Genomic DNA, 27,167 nt, shown 5'->3' on the forward strand with positions numbered 1-27,167 from the left:
TCTGCAGATGCAGCCCAAGTTCCAACAGCAACAAAAACTCTGGGCCATCAATGGAAAGGAAACCTTTAAGGCCATGTCACAGCTGTGCAAGTGACTGTGTCAGACAAGCACCACTGAACACACACTCACTGACACGGGTCTGCTGATGGGGAGAGGGCTGGGAACACACCACTGGTTTCCAGTCACAGGAAAGATAAGAGACCCTGAAAGTCAAACCCCACTAAAACTTGATGTATGCCCAGATCATCTGACAGGGAAGCAGGACTAACGTCAATCACCTTTCATAAATTTTCTCGCAAAAAAACCAAGAAACAAAAAACAACCATTTTCTCCAGAGATGATCATTTCCTGTGCTGTCCTAAAGCCCTTCCTCATAATAGTGTTCCTCAGTGGAAAATCCCTGAAGAGGTGCTAGCTATGCTGCCAGCAGCATCACTTTTGGGGACTGATATGGCCACTTCACATCCCAGAAGCTCAACATCATGAGGCTACAGAAAAGCACACTCAGGACTCAGCAGTGGGATCTCATAGATCAGCCCAACCAGCTGCTAGAAGGCCAGGTGGTCACCAAGCCATAGTTAGTCAACCACAGACACCAAGGGCCAAGGGTGCAGATCACCCCAAGCACCCAAGGCTGTGATCCCTCCACAGGAAACCTACAACCATCAGCCTCAAAGTTGTCAAGCAAATCATACTCTCTTTTCACAGCAGGTTTCTGACAAAAAAAAAGCAGAACTAGTCAGAATCTAGGCAGAACCATGTTTAATACAATGCCCTCTGAAAACCCATTTCAAAATAGAGAAGCTCTCCCAAACTGTAGAAGCCATAAAAATGCAAAATACTTCTTTAGGAAAAACTGAATCAAAATTACGCCTCAATTTTCAAAATAACACACAAGTTATTTCCACTGGTCAGGCACCAAGGTGACAAGACAGTAACTACGCTCAGTCAAAATTCAGTTGTTCTCGATCTGCTCCAGGTCCAGGTCGTTGTGGTCCAGTGGGAAGACACCCTCCTCTCCTGCACTGTCCCAGTCACTGGGCTCCCCACTGCTCCCACCCTCTCCTGTGCTGGCCTCTGGCTCCCCTGAAGCCCAGGCACTGGGGCTGGTTGGGCCAGGTCTAGGGATCCTTGGGCTGGAGCCAGGTGTGATGACGCCCACAAGGCCCTGAGAGTTACACGGGGAGGACACAACAGTCTTCGCCTGGGTATCATCCTCATCATCTTCATAGTCCAGGGAGCAAAGGCTCTTTGAGCTTTTTAAAGTCTGCAATAGAAAAGACAGGGGCTGAAGGCATTTCTGATAGGTGTGCAAGAAACACTCTGCCTGCCACAACACTGTGTCCTCAGTGTCCAGTCCACTCCAAACAGTCACCAAGCACCAGTTACCTTGGGCTGTTTCCTGGACTCTGCTCATCCCATCCCTGGCCTTATCAGAAAGCAGGGTCACAGAGTTCCCATAGTACCTACTAGGTTGGTACTGGGAAGACCATTTGGTACTGGACCCACCCAGAAAGGGCTGCATCTTAGCCCATCTAGCTCTCAGGAGACAGACTATCCAGGAAGATCCCAATGCAGCCCATCTCCAACAACACCCAGTTGTTCCCAAGAGACCTCAGGCAAGGTCAGCCAGTTGGAACTCATTAGACCCCCAAACACCCATGATTCATTCCTCAAATCCTAACAGCCTCAACCCTGCTTCTCACCTTCCTCTCTCATCTTCTAAAGGCTAACCTTCCTCAAATACAACATGTGGAAAGATTTATCATCCTAAATCATCTAAGAAAAAAACACACACATACACAGAAGGGGCCTCTGATTACCCTTTTCCAGGCCTGCACTCTGAGCCCTGCCAGCATCTTAGGATGCCTCCAGTATATACCTATCCAAGACAAACCCAGGGCATAGAGCCATAAGGGCCAGCTGAGAGGCTGTGTTGTCTGCATGTCCTCTGGAAATTCAACTGTCAGTCTCTGCCCCAAACCAGAGTTCTCTCCCGGTTCCAATAGTCCTTGCCTACTCAGAGGGCTTGTTAGACTGTTCACACGTCTCTTAGAAGTCACCTACATCCTCAAGATGCACATACAGTAGGGCTACATCAGACCAACTGCCTTTGACATGGCTAGGCCTTGTTTCCCTGCCCCTTCCCTGGTATGACCTGTGTTCCCCTTCCAGGAGTGCCCAGTCCCTTTCACATGCCCTATGTTCTCTCCGCAATCTCCAGCAGGCTCCTATAAACTGGCCTCTGACAGGTGCCATGGCTGAGGAGTCTAAAAGGCGTGTGAGTACAGGGACAGCAACACAGATGACAGGACACAGACCATGCAAGCCACACTGGTCGTCAGAACACAAGGTAACCAGTGCTATAAGACAACAGAAAAAGCCTTTCTAAGTGTCTTCTAATTGAGACTGAGACACACAGAATCACAAAAATAGAGACACACAGAGAGAAACAAAGTAACCCAGGGTGGCTTAAACTTGCTATGTAGGGGCTGGAGAGATGGCTCAGCAGTTAGGGTACTGGCTGCTCTTCCAGAGAATCAGAGTTCAATTCTCCGGAACCCACATGGCAGCTTCTAAGTGTCTATAGCTCCAGTTCCAGGGGATCTGACACAGCCACACATTCAAGCAAAGCATCAATGTACATAAATAAAAATAAATTCTAAAAAAACTTCCTTTGTAGCTGAGTCTTGAATTTCTGATCCTCCTGCTTCTTCCACCTTCTGAATGCTGGGTTTCAGGCATGTGCTACCACTCTGGGCACATTTTTTGACAAGAAGATCCCTAGAAATGGTCCTATCACAAACAGACAGAGACACACAAGCCCTAGGGAGAACAGAGCAGTGCTTTTATGGGAATTAGTTGTCTCCACAAGACAAGCTGCAGTATCTTTTGTTTTTATTGTTCAACTATAAAGAGTGACTCCCTGCTGAGCATGTGACATTTGACTGTGTACACAGCTATTATCCTAGTCCTTGGGAGCTGGAGGGCAAGAGGATCTCAATTTCTAGGCTAACTGGGGGGGCAAACGAGAGACTCTGTCTCAAAAACAGTAAACCAATTTGAGAAGTAATGTTTTAACGAGCAAATCCTTAAAAATATCAGCAGCTAGATTCTGATCACAAAAATAAAAAGGCATAATTTATTTTTTACTCAAATCAAGATGAATTTGACTATCCATGTCACTGTATCAGCTGGAGGACCTGTGCCAGTTTGTCTCCTGTGCCCCTACTGGACAATGAAAACATCCAAGTGCGGGACAGTAGACCATGGGCACACACCAGCAGCCCGATCTCCTGTCCTGACAAGACATATACTTGGGTCTGCAGTCAGAAGCCTGCCCTCAGGACTTACACACTGGTCTCACAGATGTGTGAAAACACTGCTGGGCCCACTGCCCTCCGAGTCAGCTCAACAGGGAGCAGCTCTGATGGGCTCCTCTATTCACAGAGAAATAACTACCAATCAACAAAGAACCTGACACAAAACCACCATCTCTGAGAAAGCCAAACCAGAAAATAGGGGCCACAGGTCATACTTATGCTGACTTGAACTGGCAACATCCCCAAAGGATGTCCCCAGAGGAGGACCAAACACCTACTGCCACTCATGATGATCTGCATGTAAGTAAACAAACTGACAGGAGCTACACATGCCAGAAATCCTTACAGGGCAGTGACACTGACATGATCTGCTGTGTCCAGTGACCACCACTGCAAGCCTCCTCAGCCATGGTGAGCCAGGCGGGTTCTGGGAAAACAGCACCTCCAACAACTACACTGACACTGCTTCCACGGGCATCCCAGGGTTTGCCTCTCCACCGCCAGCACTGACCACATGCTGAGGAAGCCACCTGGCAGATAAAGACACCTAACGTGTGTCCACAAGCTCCACTTTCTGCTAGCAAAACTGCTCTACAGGCCAAGGCAGAGCCAGAGTCTGAGTCAGGAAGAATAAGCCACACCTAGAGCCTAGCTGTGTGTGTGTCTGTGCCAGGCCAAGATCCCAGTATGGCCAAGAAACATCAACTGACTTTTGGACATAACCAGGAGGCCTCCCTCAGGTGTCAGGGAGGGGAAACATCAGCCTGTTCCACATTACAGAGGCCTGAGGAACATAGAACATCCATGCCTTGGTATATGACACGCGTATATATGTCCCATATACGTCACAGGGAGTCCAGTCCTTCTGACCACCCTGCAGTGCCTGCCCCAGCTCTGCTCAAGAAGAGAGGTCTCTGCTCAGGAAAGAGAAAATTTCAAAAGTGGATAAGGGTTCTAGGAACAGTGGGGATAATGGGACTAAATAAAGCCCTGTGCCCCAAATGCAGAGTTCCAGGACCCTGGAGGGCTCCACTCTCCAGGCAGATTGACAAGTCTTCCCAGGGATTCAGTCTCTAAAGAAATGGCCAGAAACACAGGAGTCCCAACACCAGACTACTCCAGAAAACTCAAAGCTGAGGTGTGCTCAGACCCATGTCTTAAACAGGAGCAAATGGAAGGTGCCACCAAATACTAGAGAAAACATCTCACCTGAAGACAGAACAGAATAACCATGAGGGACACCCTGTAGGGACACCCTGTAAGGACAAGAGCCAAAAAATAATTCTCCCTCTCTCAACAAGATGCAGAGTTCAGAGGGGTAAGACATGCCTAGCCTTTCAAAAGAAGATTCACTGACTGGCAGAGAAACACCAAGGAGACAGGAAAAGACACTGGGGAAACTCAAAGGATCGTCCCAGAAGTGGGCATCCAGTCGGCAGACTTCCTACACATGTGCTGGAGATCAGACTCGGGTCCTCAGGCTTGGATAGTGAACTCCCCAGCCCTCAAGCATTCCTTTTTTAAAGGAATGCTTTCAAAAGTCCTCACAAGGACTTTAAGGTTTTTTTGAGACAGGTATGTGACATACTTTTAATTCCAGCACTGGGATCACAGAGATAAGAAGGTTCCTGGGCCTCTGGTCACTTGGCCTAGACAAACTGGTGAAGCCCATGTCCCAGAGAGAAACCTTGCTTCAATTAAAAAAAAAAGGGGGGGGGGGGTTCTTAAACTAGCATAATCCCTTACTGCATCATAAATATTTGCATATTTGCTCTTATACCACAGGTAAGTGTAGTCCTCAGCCCTCATCAAAGAAACTTCACTGAAACATACGGAGACCTACAAACAATCAAAAATACAGAGTCATGGAGCCCAGCCTCAATTTACAACTCTCATTTACAACTCTCCACCTAAGGTTCAGAGAACACTGTAGAAGAAGGAACAAAGAGTCAGAGGACCAAGGAGTTTGCTGTGAGACTGGGTTTCCTACTAATGTCAGAAAGCATCTGTATGCTTTTTTTTTCTCACCAACATGACTGTCTAAATATGAGTTAAACAATAACAACAGACATGCCAAAGAGAACCAGGGAAAAGACCACAAGGCCTCAACCCCCCCGCACAAAAAAAACTACAGATATATATGCATTAATAAAAATTAGTGAAAAAAAGGCCATGAATTTGAAGGAAAGCAAGGAGAGGTATAAGCAAAGGTTTGGAGGGAAAGAAAGGAAAGGGAAATGATGTAATTATAATCTCAAAAATAAAAGAATTAGTAGTTTAAAAAATACAAAATAAAGTGGGTGACATTCCTGAGCATACCATCCAAGGCTAAACTCTGGATTATTGTACACACGAACACATATGCCCACACATAAATACACACACAAATAAAAGTAAAAGCAAATACACAAAAAGCCACAATGTTATTCTCACCTGGCCTTCTATACTACTCCCCCTGCCCCTACAACACCATCTGTCTGCACAATCCCAGGTTTTGAGCCAGTGCCTGCTCAGTACACAGTCACTGCAAATGGTTTGCAAGCCAGTCCCATAAAGCAAATGCATCATGGTGCATGTGGACTACAACGGACCTCACAGAAATTAGCTGCCGCAAACACTGCAGTGCCTCCTTGCCAGCTCCTCACAACACACACGCTGGAAAGATTAAGAACATTAATGTGTCCCACAAAGGTCAACGGTCAGGAACCACAGGAGGGAGCTGGGAAGCAGGTCTTGCAGGCAAGCATGACCAGGACCTTCCTACTGAGCTTCCTGTCCTGTGACCTGAAGTCACGGGATAGTGAGACAGCACAGCTCAGATGCTTCCAGCTGAACTGGGCTCACCTGCTACCCAGCAACAGCTAACTATCCAGTGATGCTGACCTGTGAGTAAGTCACAGGGGTTATGGGGACTCCACAGCTAACTATCCAGTGATGCTGACCTGTGAGTAAGTCACAAGGGGTTATGAGGACTAAGTGGAGACTGACTAGAACAGAGGGCATCCGAATCCTGAAGCAGACAGCTGGGGTAGGGAGGGAGAAGGGACAGCCACTGCTCAGAAGGACTGAACAATGGAGCAGAGATGAGGTGGGGCCCATAAGACACCCTACCTCCACAATGAGCCCATGGACAGATTTACTTTTCTCACCTCCTATGGAGCCCAGAGTGTTCATGGCATCTCCAGAGCAGGGCTATCCCTTGGTTATCACCCCGTCTTTGTTATACACTATCCCCTTCCCCAAAAGATACCAAGTCAAGGACTCATCTGCTGGCATCCTCATCCTATGCTGCTGTCCCCCTGGCATATGTGATGATGCCATATGCCACACCCAAAGCACTGGCTAGCAGGGGAAGCTTGGGTATCCAAAACTTGTTAACTTTCCAACAGTCGACATCACACTAAAGGCACCACCACTTCCCTTCTATCATACCTCTACAGTCACACCAGGGAGACTGGGCTTTCAACTCTCACAGTGACCAAGAAGACCTGGAAAACCTGACTGTCAGGCAGCATCAACAGTCACACCAGCAGAATGCAAAATAGACATCAGCAGGAACTACGCTACTTTCCACAAGCCTGGAACTGCCAGACAGGCTTCTCCCAACTCAAGGGCACTCTGTCCCATCTGTACTGTCCCAATATGGCCTAACCAGACACACTAAAGCAGTTCCTTTCAGGACAGCCCTGGCACCACCCACAACACCCAGAGTTTGACATGCACTCACAGCAGTGCCTACAGGAGGCAAATCAGGCTTGAAGCCTTGGGACAGGTATGGGTGATAGGGAGTCAGGGAACTGCCAATGCCAGTCACCAAGAGAAGAGAGGCACAACCCTGCAAGAAGTACCAAGGGGGCCACACATTTAATTCCAGCATTCTGGAAGCAGAGACAGGCAAATCTCTGGGACTTCAAGGCCAGGCTAATCTACATAACAGAACAGCCAAGGTTCCTTAGTGCGGCCCCAGCTGGGGGTGGGAGGGAAGCAGAAGGGCCTACTATTCTGCTCCTAGCTAAGGACCAACACAGAGGGAGCAGAGCTGCTGGGCTCCACTCCAGCTCCCACAGGGGTCTAAGAAACCCTACAGAAGCCCCAGATGCATCCAAGTAGACATGCCCTCCTAGATACAGTGAGGGCCCATTCTCACTGTTCTCTTCTCCTCCTTCCCATTGCCAGCAGTGGGCACCTCTCTGTGATCCACATGAGAGCAGACAGTGGTCTACTACACCAGTTAAAACCCAATGCTCTGCCAGGTGGTGGTGGTTCACGCCTTTCATCCAGAACTTGGGAGGCAGGTGAATCTCTGAATTCAAAACCAGCCTTGGTCTACAGAGCAAGTTCCAGGACAGCCAGGGCTACACACAGAAACTCTGTCTCAAACAAAAACAAACAAACAAACAAAAATAAAACAAAAACCCACAAAAAGAAACCACAAAAAGAACAACAACAAAAAAACAACTCCTCAGAATGTGTCAGGGATGTCCAGATTGTGATAGCACAGCACATCTAGGTACCTGCTGGTCTCTGAATGAGGCACAGCCCAAGTCATAAGCCCTGGCTCCTAGAGTCATCACAAGCCAAGGGTCTAGGCCTTCAATGCAAGCTCTGCCTCAGCTTCCAGGAAAGGCTTCTCACTTTATAAATAACTGCCATGCCCAAAATGTAGTGAGGGTTCCCAAGAGATGAGGCTGCACCAAATGCAATGGCTTCATTGAACTTCCACACTCAGCCCCTCCTTGCTTCCTCAGAGCCCAGGATCCAGGTTCCCTATGTGGGTGCTCTGCCTGTGGGGTATGACTGAGGTTTTGGGGTTAGTGGGGACAAACCATCCTCCCATCAACCAAGCTATGCCATGTTCCTTGACAAGATGGCCTTACACAGCATCTCAGCTCAGAAGAAAGCAGTCAAGTAAGATTAGAGGGCTGCTAGCCATAACCAGCCTTACTCTAAGACCACTACAAGGCAGAACATAGCTCCCTGCACCCAGAACAGAACGCAGCCTCACCCGTGTCATTTTCAGAAAGTCCAAGGACGGCCGTGTCCACCTGGCATCCTCCTCCCGTCTCCGCTTGCGCCGGACCCTCCTCCCATCCAACACACAAGGCTGTGAGCGGCACCGGAGCAGGCCATGGTGTCGGCCTAGCTCAGGTGTGGATGTGGGGGTGCTGCTGGCTGAAGGCAGGCAAGTGTTCGCATCTACAAGGTGCTCTTGTGAGAGAGACAGTCGGCGCCTGGAGGAAAACGGGCAGGATCCTGCAGAAAGCCAAGGCGGACCTGAGCTTGCACTGCCCTCACTGCCATCCACAAAGCCACTGCTGGCTGAAGCTGGCCGGGGCGTCGGCGGTGACACAGAACTCCTGGGCAGGCCTGAACACCCCTGCAGGGCAGGGCTCCCTAGAGCGCTGCAGCACTGCAGGGTGGCACTCCCACCACTGTTGCACCTCCTCTTAGAGATGGGAGTCCACACCTTGGAGCTGCCAGGGCGCCATGGGGAGCGGCATCGAGCCAGCTCCTCTGGTTCCGACAGGGACCGGCAGTGTCGCTTGGTTGGTGGTGCTGCAGGTGGCCCTGTGCTCTCATGGAGGTCCAAGAAGCTGCCCACATCCATAGGCCCTGGAGATGCCAGCTGCCATTTGAGACCTTCGGTGTGCGACACACCAAGTGGGCCTAATGGGAAAGGGCCTGAGGCCACCTGGCTTCCAATGGGCCATCCTCCATGTAAGGCCTTCCAGGGACTTTTGTCCACTAAAGAAACACAAAGGTATATGAAGAAACAGGTAAGCAATAGGAAGTCACACTGCTGCCTCCCTTCCCAGGCTCACAGACACATCTGAACATAAAATACCCCTGCTCACATGGTTGGTACTACACTATCTTCAATGGCCTTTGGCACCTGAATCGCCAAGCTTCACCTGGTCTTTTTTTCCTTTTTTCAGATAGGGTCTCTCTATATAACCCTGGTTGTCCTGAAGCTCATTATGAAACACCAGGCTGGCCCTGAAATCACAGATCCATCTGCCTCTGCTTCCTGAGTTCTGGGATTCAAGGTGCGTGCCACCATGCCTGGCTTCACCTGGTCTTAAGGAGTTGTCTCTCCACTTGTGTTTCCTGAAAATAACCTGATTCCAATCTTACCCCCATTCACTAATATACTGTGTCATCAAAATGCTTTACTCCTGTCCCTGGCTGGCCTCTAAAGGTGGACCTTTGCCAGCCAGGAGTCAGACGACGCTACTTCATAGAAACTGCCACATTTCTTAATGACCAAATCAGAGTTTCAAATCCTACAGATAGAGGCTGTGGCTGAAGCTAGGTATAGTGGCTCATTCCCGTTATCCCAGGATTTGTGAGGCAAAGGCAGAACTGACAAGCGTTTAAATTAGAATTTTCCTTTGTGTCTGAGAAACACAGTGAAACCCTGTCTCAAACAAAACAAGACTTGGCCTGGACATCTGCCTGCTGGACATTGGACTGTGACCCTGCCCAACATCCTCAAGCCTCCACTTCTTCAGTTCTAAAGCAGGTTGCTGGCAATAGCCCCATGGTGGCTGGTCATCCTGCAATACCATGTACCTAAGACATCACAGGTTAAGTGCAACAAAAGGGGTACTTCTTCTGACCCTTCTATCAAGCCCCCTGAGGAAGACTTAGGAGTCCTTAAGACATCTGAGCCCAGACTATAGCTCACAAGTCTCAGCACCCCAGGATCTAACATAAATCTATATCTCCCAGGGGATATACCCACATGACAGCTCTCCATATCACTGCCCAGACTAGTCCAACTCTCCTCGGGTCAGTTTAAGCGCTCAGTACAACCTGGCATCCAGACCCTGCATGAGCTTCTCAGAGCTATCATGGCCCTAGCTTCTATTCCTCTTGTTGGCTACAAAGGGCAGGCATCTGCTCCAGCCCTCACTCACAGATGTGCAAAGTCAGGTATGTGCGTGTCTTCATATAGTTAGCCCAGCTGTGAAGCCCAAATATCCAGGGACCTGACCAAAGGATGCTCTAGACACTCTTGATGGGAAGGCATCCCACGGGTCACTCAGCCTTTCCCTGCTTCTTCCAGTCACTGTCAAACTAAGGGACACTGGAGTATGGGCCAAGAGACCAACAGGAAACAGCCAGGATCACTCCATCAAGGGCCCTGGGATGACCTGAGATAGCAAGAAGGCAAGAGTGCCAACTGAGGGAAAAAGGGAAGAAAGGAGTACATAAGAGGCCCCCAGAAACTCTGAGGAGGGCCTGAGGCAGTTAACATGGTCCCATATGCAGGAGGGACTGGAGGAGCCAAAATCAAGTGGGAGTGAGGACACAGGTCAAGTGAGATGGGGACAGAGACCTCATGTCCTACTTCCAACTGTTCATGCAAAGGTTAGTCAATACCTCTACTTTTGTAATCTGGTGTTCGGCAAGGCGACTCTGACATGGTTCTACCATGTATGCTGCTCCGACTGTCAAGACCAACACAGGATTATTCTAACCTCAGGGTCTTTGCTTGGATTTATCAGAAGTGTGCCCACTCTTAGAGACCACTGTTCTCTGTAACTCCTAAAGAGCAATGTGTCAGGAAGTGAGGGCAAGCCTAGGTAGGTTCAGTATTTGTTCAGCCAGTGTATATCACAGTAGAATGGCAGCCAGAACATGTACCACCTGATTATCCTTCCCCTGATAGCTAAAGGAAACCACAAAGTGGGCCTTGTGTCTTATGTAAAGGGTAAGGCCCTCTCTAGCTCCCTCCCACATCAGCAGCAGCAGCAGCAGCAGCAGCAAAGAGAGGCCCTGCTGAGCCTTGACCCTGACCCATCCTGCTTAGAGACCAGTTCTGACTTCTAGATCATGAGCAGGGAGGGTGGTGGCTCATGATCTTCCTGTCCCACATGTAGGTCACACAAAGGCCTCCCTGAACCTTGCCCTAAATATCTGGCTCAGTGCAGCTCCAAAATCCCCTCCTGGCCAAAGACCCAACACCACCTTGCTCCATCATCAGCCTCTTCAGCCCTAGAAAGACCCTACCTGTGCTTCTGAGACTTACCGCCAATCTCCAAAGGGAACAAATGGCCACTTTTGTTCAGTTTCTCAGCAGAATACTGAAAGTGACAAGAGAGAAGTCTCAGCACTTATGTGAAAACTCAAGCGTTCACTACAGTAATGTCATTTCTCCCGAACACCTCCATTGGTGTTTAAAATTACAGGCACTGACCTCTAGAAAATACCGTTTTCTTAATAAAAAGGTTGAAGACTTTATTAAACATTTATTTTCTATATGGGGTGGTTATGTATAGCTATAGTGCACATGTTAAAATGAGAAGCAGCTTATGGGAGTCAGTTATGTCTTTAAAACCATGTGGGTTCCAGGATCAAACTCAGGTTGCCAGGCTTGGCAACAAATGCCTTTACCCACTGAGCCCATCGGAAGTTTTTTTTTTTTAACCTAACAAAATCTACCTGAACAAATGGACATCATCCAGACCCACTACGTGCTTCCTCATACTTGCTCTTGAAGTTTTGGCCTTTTCCTTTTGGATGGTCTATATTAATGGTCTTTTAAACCTCACCACCCAGTTACTTTTCAGAAAGATCCTGAGGGGCTAGAAAGACAGTTCAGCAGTTAAGAAACAGCTCAGCACTGGTTACTCTTTCAGGACTCCAGTTCAATTCCCAGCATGCACACAGACGCTCACAGCCATCTGTAACTCCATTTCCAGGGGATCTAATGCCTTCTTCAGGCCTCCTCCAGCACCAGGTAGACATGGTGTACATATATTCAGGCTAAACACTAATTCATGGAAAATAAAAATAAAGCTTTTAAAAAAAAGACTGAGGGTCTGGAATGATGACTCACTGGTTACAAGCACTGGCTGCTCTTCCAGAGAACCTAGGAACTGGGTTCAATTCCAATTCCCACACCCACATGGCAGCTTACAACTGTCTATAACTCCTGTTCCAAAGAATACAATGATCTCTTCTGGTCCCACAGGCGGCTGCACAAAAGTGGTGCACAAACATGCATGCAGGCAAAATACCCATAACACAAAAATGAAGAAAAAAAAAGACTGAGCCAAGACCCAAGAACCCTTTACTGGTCATGACAGTCCAAATATAGTATCTTGATGGTCCTAGCTTGATGGTCCCAGTCCTGAGAAAGGTCCAGAGAGCAGAAAAAAACCCTCCAGGAAGGCAGATAAGCCATTGACAGTCTCAAAGATAAGCAGAAAATGCCATAGCAACTGTACCAGAAGTCCTGGAGAACTACTGTTGTTTCACATATAGAGAAAGCGGGTGTTTAACACATACTTATAATAATCCCAGCAGTCAGGAAGGTCAAGGCAAGAGGAATACTCCAAACTTCAGATTAGTTTGAGCTACTTAGCAAGACCCTTGTCTAGTCAATCAACCAATCAATAAGCAAGACAAGTGTAGTGATATATGCCTGTAATTCAGCAGTTGGGAATTTCATAGAGATAGAAAAAGAAGGATCAGGAGTTTGGGTATATAACATATTCAAGGTCAGGTGGGCTAAGTAAAACTCTATTCTCAAAAAAAGAAAAAGAAAGGAAAAAACAAATAAAAATAAAAGAAGTTAAAAGTTGGGTTTATGACTCAAAAAGTTACCTTTTAACAACAGGTGCCTGTCTAGAGATAGACAGGTCTTCCTCTGCAGTGGAGTATGTTTCCCCGAGCATAGCTGAATGGGGGTGGTGAACACATGACCAACCTGGACTCTGTGGGCACTGGACAACCTCAAACTAAGATGGACAGAGAAGGCTGCTTTATGGATACTGCAAATGATGAAAGCTCTCATGCCACTGTGCATAATTAGTGGGCTGCCCACAACATTTGAATAGCTGCAAAAGACCACAGTCTTGGGCCAGCATAATGGTTTCCTTCCAGGTGGCTGATAGCCACTCCACTAGCCAGCCAGTCCAACCACTTGCTAAGAGCAAGTACCTGATATGTTTTCATAGCCCACCTTCCCTGGGCCTGCATCCCCAGGATGCACAGGAATGCACCCACAAGAATAACCTAATACACTCCAGGAAGGACAGGCCTTTCTCAGCAACAGAAATGGTTCCTGGGATAATTGAGGAGCTGTGGGCCTGTACCTAACCAAATGTTTTTTCAGTGAACATTCAAGGACTGGTGCAGAATAGCCAGACTCTTCACAGAAGGCATCTACGGGGATCTATGAGAGATGGGAGGAGAAGGTGAAGAACCCAATGACATGAGTGCAGACACTCAAGACAGTGGATCTAACACTGATCACACCCATTTGTAGAGATCAGTCTCTGTATCATCCCACATCCCAGGACCTTGAGACATGGCAGCTTCTGGGCCTCCTTGAGAGATACTCAAGAAGGTAGATTTGCTGAAATAGCAGGCTCCCACTGGGCCAATTCAAGCCTGGCCCTGCCCAGATGGACATGGCTAGGGGCACCAACCGCCCATGTTATACCATCTAAACCAGTGACACGATAAACCTTCCATGCTTCTTGCTTCCAGCTCAGTCGCATCACACTTTCCTCTCTCCTCTTCCCGACAGCCAGCTCCTAGCCTTTTACTCTAGCTCTACTGCATCTATCCTGGACCAAGCTAATGTTGGTGGTCTTGGCTGGCCTTCTCTGCTTCCATTGACCCCATTACCCTCTTCCCATAGCTAGAGGGGACTGCTACTCTGATCTGAATCACAGCCCTTCTGCTTCAAGCCCTTGGCACCTAAGAGTCAAATCCTAGGACCAAGGCATATGTCTTAGTTATGTTTTCTACTGTTGTGATAAAATGCCATGACTAAAAGCAACTTGGGGAGGAAAGGGTTTATTTGGCTTACATATCCCTAGTCACAGTCCACTGAGAGAAGCCAAGGCAAGAATTCAATCAGGATATGAACCAGAAGGCAGAAACTAAAGCAGACGTTATGGAGGAATGCTGCTTACTGGCTTGCTCTGCACAGCTTGCTCAGCCTGCTTTCTTATACTACCCGGGGTGGTACTATCCTTACTGAGCTGTACCCTTACCATCAACTATTAGTCAAGAAAATGCTTAACCTTATTTTCTCAATTAAGATGACCAGGCTTGTGCCAAGTTGACAAAAACCAACCAGCATAGTATCTCCATTGCCACCAAGCTCTCATCCCAGAAAGCACTTATTGCCCAGGTCATTGCCCACTTTCTCCAGCTACACTGGTTCCTTATCTCCCTGCCTCTCAGGAGCTAAGTAAACACTTTCCCAGCTCTGCATCAGAAGCCTCAATGCACAACTGAAATGCATATATGAAATTCAGGTTCCAGTGTCCCCTGCTGTCTGAGAATACTCTAAGTCCAAATACATGTGACAGCTGGCCCCAACTACTTGTCAATTGCCCTGTCCTTGTTGTCCCCAAACCTACTTTCACAGCCAACAAAAAACTCCCATCTTCAATGTACACCCCAAATCATATCCCAGATACTCAACCCAGCAATACATTAGACCACTGTCTTCACCAACCCTCCACCTATGGTCACAAATCATCTATGCCTCTCCACCCTTGAGGTAGCAGTCATTCAGATACAACCACACATTTTTCCAGGTCTTTCTGCAACAGCCAGACTATTCACTATCCTTCAAGCATGAGAGGTAAAGTAAGAAAAACTGGGTGTGCCTCAGGATGAGGGTACATAATATGATCAAATAAAATGAATAGAGATAGCAGAGATGGGAGGATTCAGTCCTGCTGAATCAGAGGAGTACTGAAGGACTCTGGCTTTAGAGGAGGACCAAAGGTGCAGGATCAGGCACACACTGTGAGCCCATAATGACAGAGTCCATAGTGGCAAACATCAGCATCTGTCCCAACAACAGAGCCCTAAGACTAGGGGAGGTTCCTTGCATTCTCCTCTAGTTCTGCTGACCTTGAGCTCAAAAAGCTACATCAGTCTTGTGGCCCAAGAGCCAGAACTGTGGCCACCACAAGTTGTCCCCACCCAGCACATGGAGGGTCAAGCAAGCAGCACAAACAACCCAGACTAGTACCACAATTATAGCAATGGAGGCACTGAATGCTTAACGACTTTGAGTTTTATTAACATTTAATTATTTAAAATTTTACTTTTAAAACTGATATTCAGTTTTGTTATTAGAAAATTGCCAATGGGTGATGGCGCACGCCTTTAATCCCAGCACTTAAGAGGCAGAGGCAGGTGGATCTCTGTGAGTTCAAGACCAGCCTGGTCTACACAGCTAGTTCTAGGAAAGTCAAGGCTACACAAAGTTACCCTGTTTTGAAAAAACAAAAAAAAAGGAAAGAAAATTGTTGATTATGTTTAGAATGCCTCGACTCGGTGAATCTGCTTTTCCAAGTGTAAATTTTATGAAAAGTTCACTAGGAAGAAAAAACATCTTTTAGGCATCCAAGTTTAGAAAGACTCGTGCCTACAGTCTGGGCATGAACATGGCCCAACACGGACATCATCATCATACGAGAGCTGAAGGAAAGAGCGCCAAGAGTTGTTTGCGTACTTTCTTTGTTTTATGTTTCTGGAATCCCTAGCTGTATTCAAAATGTATCTGTGTTAGTGTCAAGTTTCATGGCACTGAAAACCAAAGACAAAACATTAAAGTGCATGTGGAGTCATGCAATAAGTAGTTACAAACATAAAACATTAAAAATAAGTAACCACTGGTCCCAGCACTCAGGAGGCAGAGGCAGGTGGACTGAGTTGAGGCCAGCCTGGTCTACACAGCTAGTTCCAGGCCAGCTATGGGTACACAGTGAAAACCTGTCTCTGAAAAAAAAAAAAAAAACCCTCAATAAATTAATTATGAATTAATAAAATAAATGATTTCATGGTTAAAAAAATAAAAAGAGACCCACCCACTAAACTAAAGCAGATGAACGAATCTGAGTTGATAAATCTGAGACATCCCTGGTAAGGGGCAGCAGGACCACAGGATCACTTACCCTGGCAGATCTGGTAAGCAGGCCACAGAAATCTGTGTTGGTCAGCTTTGCATTGGAAGTTGATTTGTTTGTGGTGATAATTAGACAGACACTGGCTTCTGTCCAACGCCCCCACTCAGCTCTGTCTCCACCCTAAGTGTACTATCTCCGTGTCTATGTCTCCACACAGTGGGCTGTGCCCACTCTAACCCCCAAGCTGACTCACCGGGCCAGCCTCACGGGCCCTTCGGGTAAGGTCATCCAAACTCTGGTTCTGCAGCTTCTCTGTGATAAGAGTGACCATGGCCGGGGCTCTTCCTTGGTCCACACTATGGGCACTGAATTTCCAGAACACTGGACATCAGCAGGCTCAAGTCATCAGGTCTGAGCTAAAACTCAGGGTTATAGCTCTGACTTAACTTTGCTGACCCATTTCCATGGACTCATCAGGGCTGTGTCTCTGTAAAGAGAAATTGCCACATGACCATATGTAGAATGCTTCCATCCATATTTCTGTTACATACGACATCCTGTGTACACAAAATGTTCCTAATATCCCTCTGGAAAATACCTTCCTAATTCCAAAACAACCAAGCATGTTCCTTCCTAGAACCTCTAGTAACATCCTTTAATCTCCAGTAACTTTCTTGTAACATCTAGAACATCATCTAGCAGTTCTCAACCTATGGGTCACAACCACTTGGAGGGGGTGGTGGAGCAATCATTTCACAGGGTTGCTTAAGAATATCAGGAAACAAAGATATTTACATTATGATTTATAACAGTAAAACTACAGTTATGAAGTAGCAATGAAAATAATTCACCACAGCATGAGGAACTGTATTAAAAAGTCGCAGCATTAGGAAGGTTGAAAACCATTGATCTAGATGAAGACCAAGGCTTCTCCTGAAGCAGCAAGAAAGCCTATGTCCCCAAAGTGCAATTAATGCATGAGAAGAGACAATGGCAGCCACACCCAGTGAGAACACCAGCAGCAAGCTACTGGGGCCCATACCAGAGGCCTGCTAACTCTTTTTTTTAGTATTTATTTATTTATTATGTATACAATATTCTGTCTGTGTGTATGCCTGCAGGCCAGAAGAGGGCACCAGACCCCATTACAGATGGCTGTGAGCCACCATGTGGTTTCTGGGAATTGAACTCAGGACCTTTGGAAGAGTAGGCAATGCTCTTAACCTCTGAGCCATCTCTCCAGCCCCGGGCCTGCTAGCCACACCGCCCCCAACTCCAGCCTTTGAAGCTGGGGTTCTCAGCACTGTTGTGGACTATTAAGATATGTTACATTTGTTTGTGCTGTGGAACACCTGTTTAATGATGCAAAGATGTGCTGCATTCTTTCATGGTGTATTTGTTTAACATTGTGAAGTTGCATTACTTTGCCTGTCTAAAACATCTCACTGGTGTAGTAAAAAGCTGACATCCAATAGCAAGGCAGGAGAAAGAATAGGCAGGGCTGGCAGCGGAGAATAAATAGGAGGAGAAATCTAGAAGGGGATTGAGGAATGAGAAAAGGAGGAGGACTCGAGGGGCAAGCCACCCAGTTACACAATCAGCAACAGAGCAAGAAAGAAAGAAATACAGAAATAGAGAAAGGTGAAAAAACAGAGGTAAAAGGTAGAGGGAATAATTTAAGAAAAGCTGGTTAGCCGGGCGGTGGTGGCGCACGCCTTTAATCCCAGCACTTGGGAGGCAGAGGCAGGTGGATCTCTGTGAGTTTGAGACCAGCCTGGTCTACAAGAGCTAGTTCCAGGACAGGCTCCAAAACCACAGAGAAACCCTGTCTCAAAAAAAAAAAAAAAAAAGAAAGAAAAGAAAAAGAAAATGAAAGAAAAGCTGGTTAGAAATAAGCCAAGCTAAGGCTAGGTATTCACAAGAAAGAATAAGCCTCTATATGTATTTATTTGAGAGCTATGTTGTAGCTACCCCTCAAAAGAGTAAAAAAAAACAAACAAACAAAAAAAGATGAAGGTGAAACACCTAGATAATCAGCTTTGCATGCAGTGCCCTTGACAAGACACTGTCCAGCAACAGAAGGGGTCAAGCATGGTACTCGAAAGAAGAATGAAGGAAAAACAGAGCAGAGCTGCTAGAAGCTGAATCAGGGTCTCTGCAGTATGTATCCACAACCAACAAAACACCCTGCAACACAGGCCACCCAGTAAGGCACTCCAAAGGAGAGCAACCCTTGAGAGTGTTTGTCTCAAGAGCAGAGGGTATGAGCCACAAGGAAGGTAGGGCTCACGCTAGCAAACAATACGCACCCAAGCAGAGGACTCTGTCAAGTGACAGAAAGAAAGAGAAATCATATCAACATTTCTACAGATACTAGAAAGACCTCAAATAAGATCAAACACCCACTTTTCATTCTTGAAAATATATACATAGGCTGTCAACAAAAGCAACAAACACTTCCTCTGTGACTTTGAAACACGAGGCTCAAAAGCCAACATGGAACTGAACAGGGAAAGGTCAGCACGTAGCCAGTATGGGGAACACGGCAACGTCACCAACTCCACACTGAGCACACACTGGCTAGCCTAGAGCCTGGCATGAGTTTCCACTAGTGGATGAATATCTGTGAGGTCACTTCACTAAAGGTGCCATCAACACATGGGTGCTGTTCTCAGCCATGGATATACCACACCACTCACATACCATCCCTGTTTAGTTTGTCTGGCCTGAAATCCCATCCACACGCCTAAAGGCACAGCACTTGATATACTCAGCCCTAGCAGGGTGACCACCATCTCCAACTTATACCAGGGAAGGGTAGTAGCTAGAGTAGGGCCAGCCTACCTGGCAGTGCCAGCAGGGACACAGAGCCATAGACAGCCTGGTCTCACTGCTCATCTAAACTGAAAGCCTCCCCCCAACCTGAGCTTTGCAGGGTCTTCCACCAAGGACCGTGATGACAAGAGGTCATTCCTGGCCCATGTGCCACCACAGGGGTCTCACACACCTTGTGACTTTTTATTTAATTTTTCAAGACCTATCTATTTATTATGTATACAGTTTTGCCTGCATGTGTGCCTGCACACCAGAAGAGGGCACCTGATCTCATTACAGATGGTTGTGAGGCACCATGTGGTTGCTGGGAATTGAACTCAGAACCTCTGGAAGAGCAGCCATTGCTCCCAACCTCTGAGGCATCTCTCCAGCCCCCATCTAAATTTTTTAAAAATAACTGCTAGGTATGGAAAAGCAGAGCAAGTCCCCATCCAAGCAAAAGGGGATCAAATGCGATACTGAGCCTCAAAGAGACAACATCCAAAGTTTGATTAATTGCTGTTAGATAACAACACATTACTGGCATTATTTTCCAAAGTTTATCAGCATTCTGTGTGAGGAAAAGTGTGGATGCTGGGGGGGTCTGCATTGCTGCTAAATAGGGTAATGGCTAAGTAAATATGGAACTGTCACCCTTGTCATAATCACAGATGTTTAGAACATGGTATAAAGAGCCTGCTGGAAACTGGGCTGAAGGAGGCATGTATGTACAATTCACAAGGATAGGCAACTCAAAAGCCGCTCATGGGATTAGGGTGTGGCTCAGTGGTAACACCTGTCCCTAGATGCTTGAGGCTCCATCCCTAGCACTACAAAACAAACAAAGTTTCCAAGTGGGGGAACAGACTAGCCAGGTGCTAAAAAAAAAAAAAAAAAGTCTTTCCCGCAAAGACTCAATTTCCAGACAAGGTCACTTCACAGATCTTGTGGTTACAGCTTGAATACAGCTTTGAGGGATGCAATTCAACCCACAACGCCAAGTGAATCTCCCCTTACAGAAACCTGAATGCACAAAATGAGACATAGCTCAAAAGGCCTATTCAGAGGGGCAGAGAAGCCTCTCTGAAGGATGACTGGTGCTCAACAAGACTAACAGCTAAGCTAAGTAAGAGGAGAGCAGGATGAAGGCCAAGACTCATATCAAGGTGGACACAGGGGAAGACACAGCCTGATCAGAGAAACCTGGCTCAAAGGACAGAACTGACCAGCCCTGCCCAGGACACCAGGGACAGGTAGTTTGATGGGAGCTGAGAAAGGACTGCAAGCTCAGCAAGCACTTGGGGAAGTATAGCCATTCCCACATCTTCCCACATCGCCCCCTCCTGAAAGTCAGCCCCACATGGAGTAAAGATGCCACAAAGGACGGGCTAGAGTCAGCTCTCTACAACGCAGGCACCAGAACTGTTTTGCAATTAAGCTAGTAGCTTGGATGAACACCTAGTTCCCCGCTGTTCCTCCCTATTCAGCCACACCTTCCAGGCTTAAGGCAGTCCTCCGACCCGTGTGGCAGCCCCAGACCCAGTCTCAGCAGGTGATGCCAATGCTCCAGGTTCCTCAGTCACCCTTCCATGGCTCCAGGACACAGAGCAAAATCCTCACCTTAGCCCAAGGTCTTCTTCCTCTCCATCCCACACTGTGGTCATGCCAGCAACCCAAGAGTGGCACACCCTGAACAGGTACTACACAAAAGCAGTCCAGGAGTGCCCACCACAGCCAGGCCACCTGACGTACAACTTAATAAGGACTTGCAGCACAGTGGGATTTGTGTGAACACCCAGGCTTCAGAAGAGCCTGGAAATAGCATGGGCAGGTGGAGAAAGTCACTTTTGAGCAGTAGACCCAAAGTAGGTAACAGGCCAACACAGACCTTGACACTAAATTCAAATCTAAGCTTGATAAGCTACTCCACCTCCTCCATTCTGGCTCCTAACATATTTCACAGGAAGAAAAGCTTCCAAGTCCTGCTTAAAGAGCTTGCTGTACAATGAAAGGAGCCTAAAGCACAAAACCTGGCCAACAGAGAATTATCCAAGCCCACGTTGCTCCCACTACACAGACAAAAGCACTGTAGCCTGAAGGTAGTGCTAACTGGAAAGAACAGAGGAACCTACCAGTTAGTTCTGCTAAACCAAGGTCATCACAAAGTCAAGAAGAAATAGGCAGCTAAGACACTGGCATAAAATGCCAGGTTTCTGTTTCCTTTTTATTTAGTTTTTTCTTTAAAAAGCAGCTGAAAGCTAGGTACAATGGCACACACCTTAGTTACTCAAGCGTTTGAAACAGGAAAAGTATCAAGTCTAATGACTGAAACTGGTATGAGCAACAGACAAAAAAAATTATACACGGGGGGGGGAGGGGGGAGACTGGAGAGGTGGCTCAGCAGTTAATAGCAATTGTTGATCTTCCAAAGGACCTGGGTTCTAGTCCCACCACCTGCATGGCAAGTCATAACTATCCGCAACTCCAGTTCAGGAGACCCAATGCCCTCTTCTGGTCTCTGCAGGGAACTAACCACGCAGGCGGTACTTGTACAAATACGCAGACAAAATGCTTTCACATAAGTCAGGCAGTGGTGGCGCACTCCTTTAATCCCAGCACTCAGGAGGCAGAGGCAGGTGCATCTCTGTGAGTTCGAGGTCATCCTGGTCTACAAGAGCTAGTTCCAGGACTGGCTCCAAAGCATCATAGAGAAACTATTTCAAAAAAACAAAACAAAACAAAAAAAATGCTGTCACATATAAAAATAAATCTTTAAAGCTGAAATGCAAAAAGTCCAGCAAGATGGTTCAGTGAGTAAAAGGCTTGCCTCCAAGCCTGATGACCTGAGTTTGATTCCCTAGAACTGAAATGGTAGAGAATTGACTCCTACACCTACACACACACCCCTTTAATGTAAAGCACTTGGAAAATAATAATCTGATGCACATCAATTCGTAACTGTCAAGTCATGAGCAGAGGCTTTAGAACACACCTAAGATTCCTACACTCAGGGAAAGCCATGTCTAGTTACCTCCTTGGACACAGTGGGCAGAAGCTAAGCAGTACAGACTAAAGTGAAAGGGTACTCCATCTGCCAGACTTTTTAGAAATATACCACAAGCAGGGTGGTGGTGACACACACCTTTTAATCCCAGCACTCAGGAAGCAGAGACAGGCATCTCTGTGAGTTCAAGGCCAGCCTGGTCTACAAAGTGAGTTTCAGGATGGCCAAAGCTGTTACACAGAGAAACTCTATCTCAAAAAACCAAAAAAAAAAAAAAAAACCCAAAACCAAAAACCATACATCAAAGGCAGCATGTCAGGAGACATGTGGACAGTGGCCTAGGAAGTCCTTGTGTATATGCGAGCCATACCTACCTGATCAACCTGCCTGAGACTCTACACATGGGCTGCCCCACTGAGCTGATGTAGAATTCCATACCCCAGCAACCATGGACAACAATTATCATTACCATTTCCCGCCACCAACTGTGGAGGTAATTTGTTATGCTGCCATAGTAGCCCAAACAAAGACACTTAATACAAAGAATGGAGCAAAATGCCCTGCTCCCCTCCTGGAGCAGTGACCACACCTGCAGGAAACAAGGGAAAATAAAAGGCTAACGCCCCACATGCCACCGAGGTCGTGCAAGTGAAACCAGTGCGACTACCAATGCAGACTGTCTTTCTTTGGTAGTCACTGATCAGCTGGGGCTCAGTCGCTCTTTTAAAATGTTACATCTAGATATCATACTGATGCCCAGAGAGACTAGAATATAGCCTTGTTTAGACATCACCTTCTTTTAAAAAGTCACACATAGGGGCTGGAGAGATGGCTCAGAGGTTAAGAGCATTGCCTACTCTTCCAAAGGTCCCGAGTTCAATTCCCAGCAACCACATGGTGGCTCACAACCATCTGTAAAGGGGTCTGGCGCCCTCTCTGGCCTTCAGGCATACAGACAGAAATTGTATACATAATTTATTATGTATACAATATTCTGTCTGTGTGTGTGCCTGCAGGCCAGATCCCGAGTTCAATTCCCAGCAACCACATGGTGGCTCACAACCATCTGTAATGAGGTCTGGCGCCCTCTTCTGGCCTGCAGGCATACACACAGATAGACTATTGTATATATAACAAATAAATAAATATTAAAAAAAAGAAAAAAAACCTTAAATTAGTTGATTTGGACAGTAGGATGTTTAGTTCAAAACTGCACAGATGTAAACGTAAATTCATGCACCCCATCACACTGACAAGCTAAAAAAGAATAAAATTCTATTTTGGGATCAAAAGATTCCAAAAAGCATTTGATAAAATACAAGAAATAACCTATTTGTGATAATCTCTCTCCCCTCTCTCTCTCTCTCTCTCTCTCTCTCCCCCCCCTCCCCCTCCCCCTCCCTCTCTCTCTCTCTCTCTCTCCAGGAACAGAAGATGAGCTAGAGATAGTTCAGTGGCAAGGCACCTGTCTAGCACGCACAAGGATTTGGGTTCCACCCCCCAGAACCAGGAGGAAAAAAAGGGAAAGGTTGTTACTGTTTGTAACATATCTCAGGCCTTTCATGTTACTACATCCTGATGAATAAAAGAGGCTTCCTTTTGCAGCTCACCCTTTAGCTTTCCGGTACCTACCGGAGGAAACAGCCATCCCGAACCTCCTGCAGCCACAGCCTTTTCTTCCCCTCCTACCACGTGAGGACTGAACCTCCTTCTACAGTTCCTTCAGCCCTCCTCTCCCACCTAACCTGTAAGAACAGTCTTCCCCCTTTCCACCAGGACAAAGTCTTGTCCTTCCCCTCTAGCACATGATGACATGACTCCGTCCTTCCTTCCTACTTCCCTTTCTTTTTTTAAAAATATTTTTTATTTATTATGTATACAATATTCTGTCTGTGTGTATGCCTGCAGGCCAGAAGAGGGCACCAGACCTTATTACAGATGGCTGTGAGCCACCATGTGGTTGCTGGGAATTAAACTCAGGACCTCTGGAAGAGCAACAATGCTCTTAACCTCTGAGCCATCTCTCCAGCCCCCCTACTTCCCTTTCTTACACCAGATAAAGATACCTTCTCCCTCAGTCACACTATATGAGAAGATGGCCTCCTCTCTCACATGTGAAAGCATGGGTCCCTCCCTCCTTCCATCATATTAAGAGCACGACTTTCTCTTTTCCTTCTGCCACATGAGAACACAGTCTCCTTTCTCCATTGCACTATGTGAAAACATGGCCCCCTCTTTCGTCCACGTGCCATGAGTAGGGCACACCCTCCACAGGGGTGAAAGGTCATGCATTCAGGACTCTTCCAGACCTGACTTTGAATATCTTCACCTAGCTGTTCTTTTGCATCCCTGTGGGGTGTAAGTGCAGTGTGTCCCAACTGTTGTGAAAACCTCTAATAGATTAATTAAGTTTGAAGAGGAAGGTATGAGAATCTCAGTTTATAGCTAGTCAGTGAGAAGCTCCAGACACAGACTACAACAGTCTGAGAGGTAGGGGCAGTCCTGCAGAAGGATCCCTCAACCTGAAGGGGCTGGTGCAGCCTCCACGTAGTAGACAGAGTCAGAAATTAATTGGATTAGGGAGTAACCAACTGGTTTCTACTGAAGAACTGAAGACTTGTTTGCTGGTGGAAAGGTCACATAAAACTTTCATGTCAATTGCTATAGTATGAGAATAGAAAAATTTTAAAAAGATTTTTTTTTTTTTTTTGGTTTTTCAAGACAGGGTTTCTCTGTGGTTTTGGAGCCTGTCCTGGAACTAGCTCTTGTAGACCAGGCTGGTCTTGAACTCACAGAGAAACCCTGTCTCGAAAAAAAGCAAAAAATAAATAAATAAATAAATAAAACACTAGTGTCAAATGTTTTTAGAATAGCAAAATACGCCATGAGAAAAAAATTCCTCAACTTGATAAATATCTTCCAAAAAAAAAGAGAAGAAGAAGAAAAAAACAGCTGGCCAGCAAGAGCTGGTCAAGCAGTGGTAGTACGCACCTTTAATTCCAGTACTAGGGAGGCAAAGGCAGGTGGGAGCTCTGTGAGTTCGAGGCCAGCATAATCTACAGAATGAGATCCAGGACAGCCAGAGAAACCCTGTCTTGAAAACAAACAAACAAGCAACAACAAAGAAAAACAGCTCCCAGCTCTGAAGTGACAGCTCAGTGGTTAAGAACACACATTGCTCTTGCAGAAGACTTGGGTTCAGTTCCCAGTACTCACATCAGACAGCTCATAATTTGTAATTTCAGTTCCAGGGGATCCAATATCCTCTTCTGGCCTCTGAGAGTACCTGTATGCCCATGGTGCACATATAGACAAGCAGGGGCACAGGCACACAAACGTGAATACTTAAAAATAATTTTCAAAAACAGACATGGTGGTACATGCCTTTAATTCCAGCACTTGGGAGGTAGAAAAAGATCATCCTGGTGTATAAAGTGACTTCTAGACCAGCCAAGAATACATAGTAGACCCTGAAACAAATGAGACTCTGCCTAACAAAAAAACAACCAAACAAAAATAGAAAGAAAAAGCTAACTTTTCTAATTAACAGCAAGAAACTCAAAGCACTGAGACTAAAGCAAATGCCCCTTCAAAATCATTTCTTAATAACATAATACAAGTCCTTAAAAGAAATAAAGGAAAGCCAGGTGGTGGTGGCACACGCCTTTAATCCCAGCACTCGGGAGGCAGAGGCAGGCAGATCTCTGTGAGTTCGAGACCAGCCTGGTCTACAGGGCTAGTTCCAGGACAGGCTCCAAAGCTACAGAGAAACCCTGTCTCAAAAAACAAAAAACAAAAAAAAAAATCCAAAAAACAAAAAAAGAAAGAAAGGAAAATAAAGCCAGGTGGTGGTGGCACATGCTTTAATCCCAATACTCAGAAGGTAGAAGCAGGTGGATTTCTGTGAGTTCTAGGCCAGCCTGGTCCACAGAGGGAGTTCCAGGACAGCCAGGGCTACAAAGGGAAAGCCTGTCTTAAAAAAAAAAGGGAGGGAGGAATAAAACTACACAATCATCTATGTAGAAAATCTGAAAGAATTAACAAAGTAACTCTGTAAAGATAAGCCATTACAGTTAAGACTGTTGGAATTAACACAGAAAAGGCAATCTCAGCTGAGCATGGTGGTACACATCTTTAATCCCAGCAGAGACAAGCAGATCACTAAGTTCAACATGAGTCTGGTCTACAAAACAAGTTCCAGGACCACCAGGGTTACACAGTGAGACCCAGTTTCAAAAACAGAGGGAAAAAATTTGTTTTCCCATATGCTAGCAATGAACAAGTGGAAGCAAATTAAAAACCCAATGTCATTTATGCAAGCATTCCACAAATTACTGACAAATATATCCAACAGGCTATGACTTACATCTATGAGGAAAACTTCGAAACTCTGATGAAACAAATCAGAGAAACACAAAACAATGAAGTAGCCCACGTCCATGCAAAATGCTAAATTGTCCTAATTCAATCTATACAGGCAAGGCAATTCTAATTTTCCTAGTCCATAAGAATATCATGGGGTCAGGATGGGGACTGGAGAGATGGCTCAGTGGTTAGGAGCACTTGCAGCTCTTGCAAAGGACTCAGGTTCCATTCCCAGTACCAACATGGTGGCTCACAACCATCCCTAACTCCAGTTCCAGATCTGACCTCCATGGGCACTGGGCACACACATGGAATTAGGCAAAACACTCACATAAAATAATATTAATAAATCTAATAAAAATTTTAAAATAAAGTCATTAATTAAGAAGAAGGAAAAGAAGAAATAAAGATGACGACGACCATAGGGGCCTGGGGAAATGACTCAGCAGTGAAGCGCATTGGCTGTTCGGCTGGAGGACCTGGTTCGACTTCCAGCACCCATATGGCAGTTTACAATCATCTGTAATTCTAGTCTCAGGAGATCTGACACCCTCCTCTTGCTTCCTTGGGTACTACATACATGTTGTTCACAGACATACACATAAGCAAAATACTCACACAGATAAAACAGTTTTGTTTTGTTTTGTTTTTTCAATTTTTTCAATTTTTTTTTTTTTTTTTTTTGGTTTTTCGAGACAGGGTTTCTCTGTGGTTTTGGAGCCTGTCCTGGAACTAGCTCTTGTAGACCAGGCTGGTCTCGAACTCACAGAG

The 27,167-nt window shown here is 46.3% G+C and overlaps 1 protein-coding gene across 5 annotated transcripts in view; it reads right to left on the bottom strand.

Moving 5' to 3' along the window:
• Positions 1-747: 747 nt before the first annotated feature.
• LOC121459206 (protein FAM53A-like) overlaps positions 748-27,167 on the bottom strand; it is a 32,006-nt gene continuing 5,586 nt past the window's right edge. For 2 of the 5 annotated variants that reach the window (XM_041668716.1, XM_041668717.1), the window contains exons 2-5: positions 16,467-16,700; positions 11,359-11,413; positions 8,329-9,068; positions 748-1,267 (exon numbers count right to left, since the gene is read on the bottom strand). In XM_041668716.1, the coding sequence (XP_041524650.1) occupies positions 956-1,267; positions 8,329-9,068; positions 11,359-11,413; positions 16,467-16,544 (1,185 nt within the window). In that variant the 5' untranslated portion in view covers positions 16,545-16,700 and the 3' untranslated portion in view covers positions 748-955. Of the gene's footprint in view, positions 1,268-8,328; positions 9,069-11,358; positions 11,414-16,261; positions 16,371-16,466; positions 16,701-27,167 lie in introns of those variants that run through there. The other 3 variants (XM_041668720.1, XM_041668718.1, XM_041668719.1) reach the window with 3 other exon arrangements.

Source organism: Microtus oregoni, unplaced genomic scaffold (assembly GCF_018167655.1).
Source record: "Microtus oregoni isolate MIOR12 unplaced genomic scaffold, Mior012 000019F_ref0000042, whole genome shotgun sequence".
In the NCBI taxonomy this organism is placed as follows: Eukaryota; Metazoa; Chordata; class Mammalia; order Rodentia; family Cricetidae; genus Microtus; species Microtus oregoni.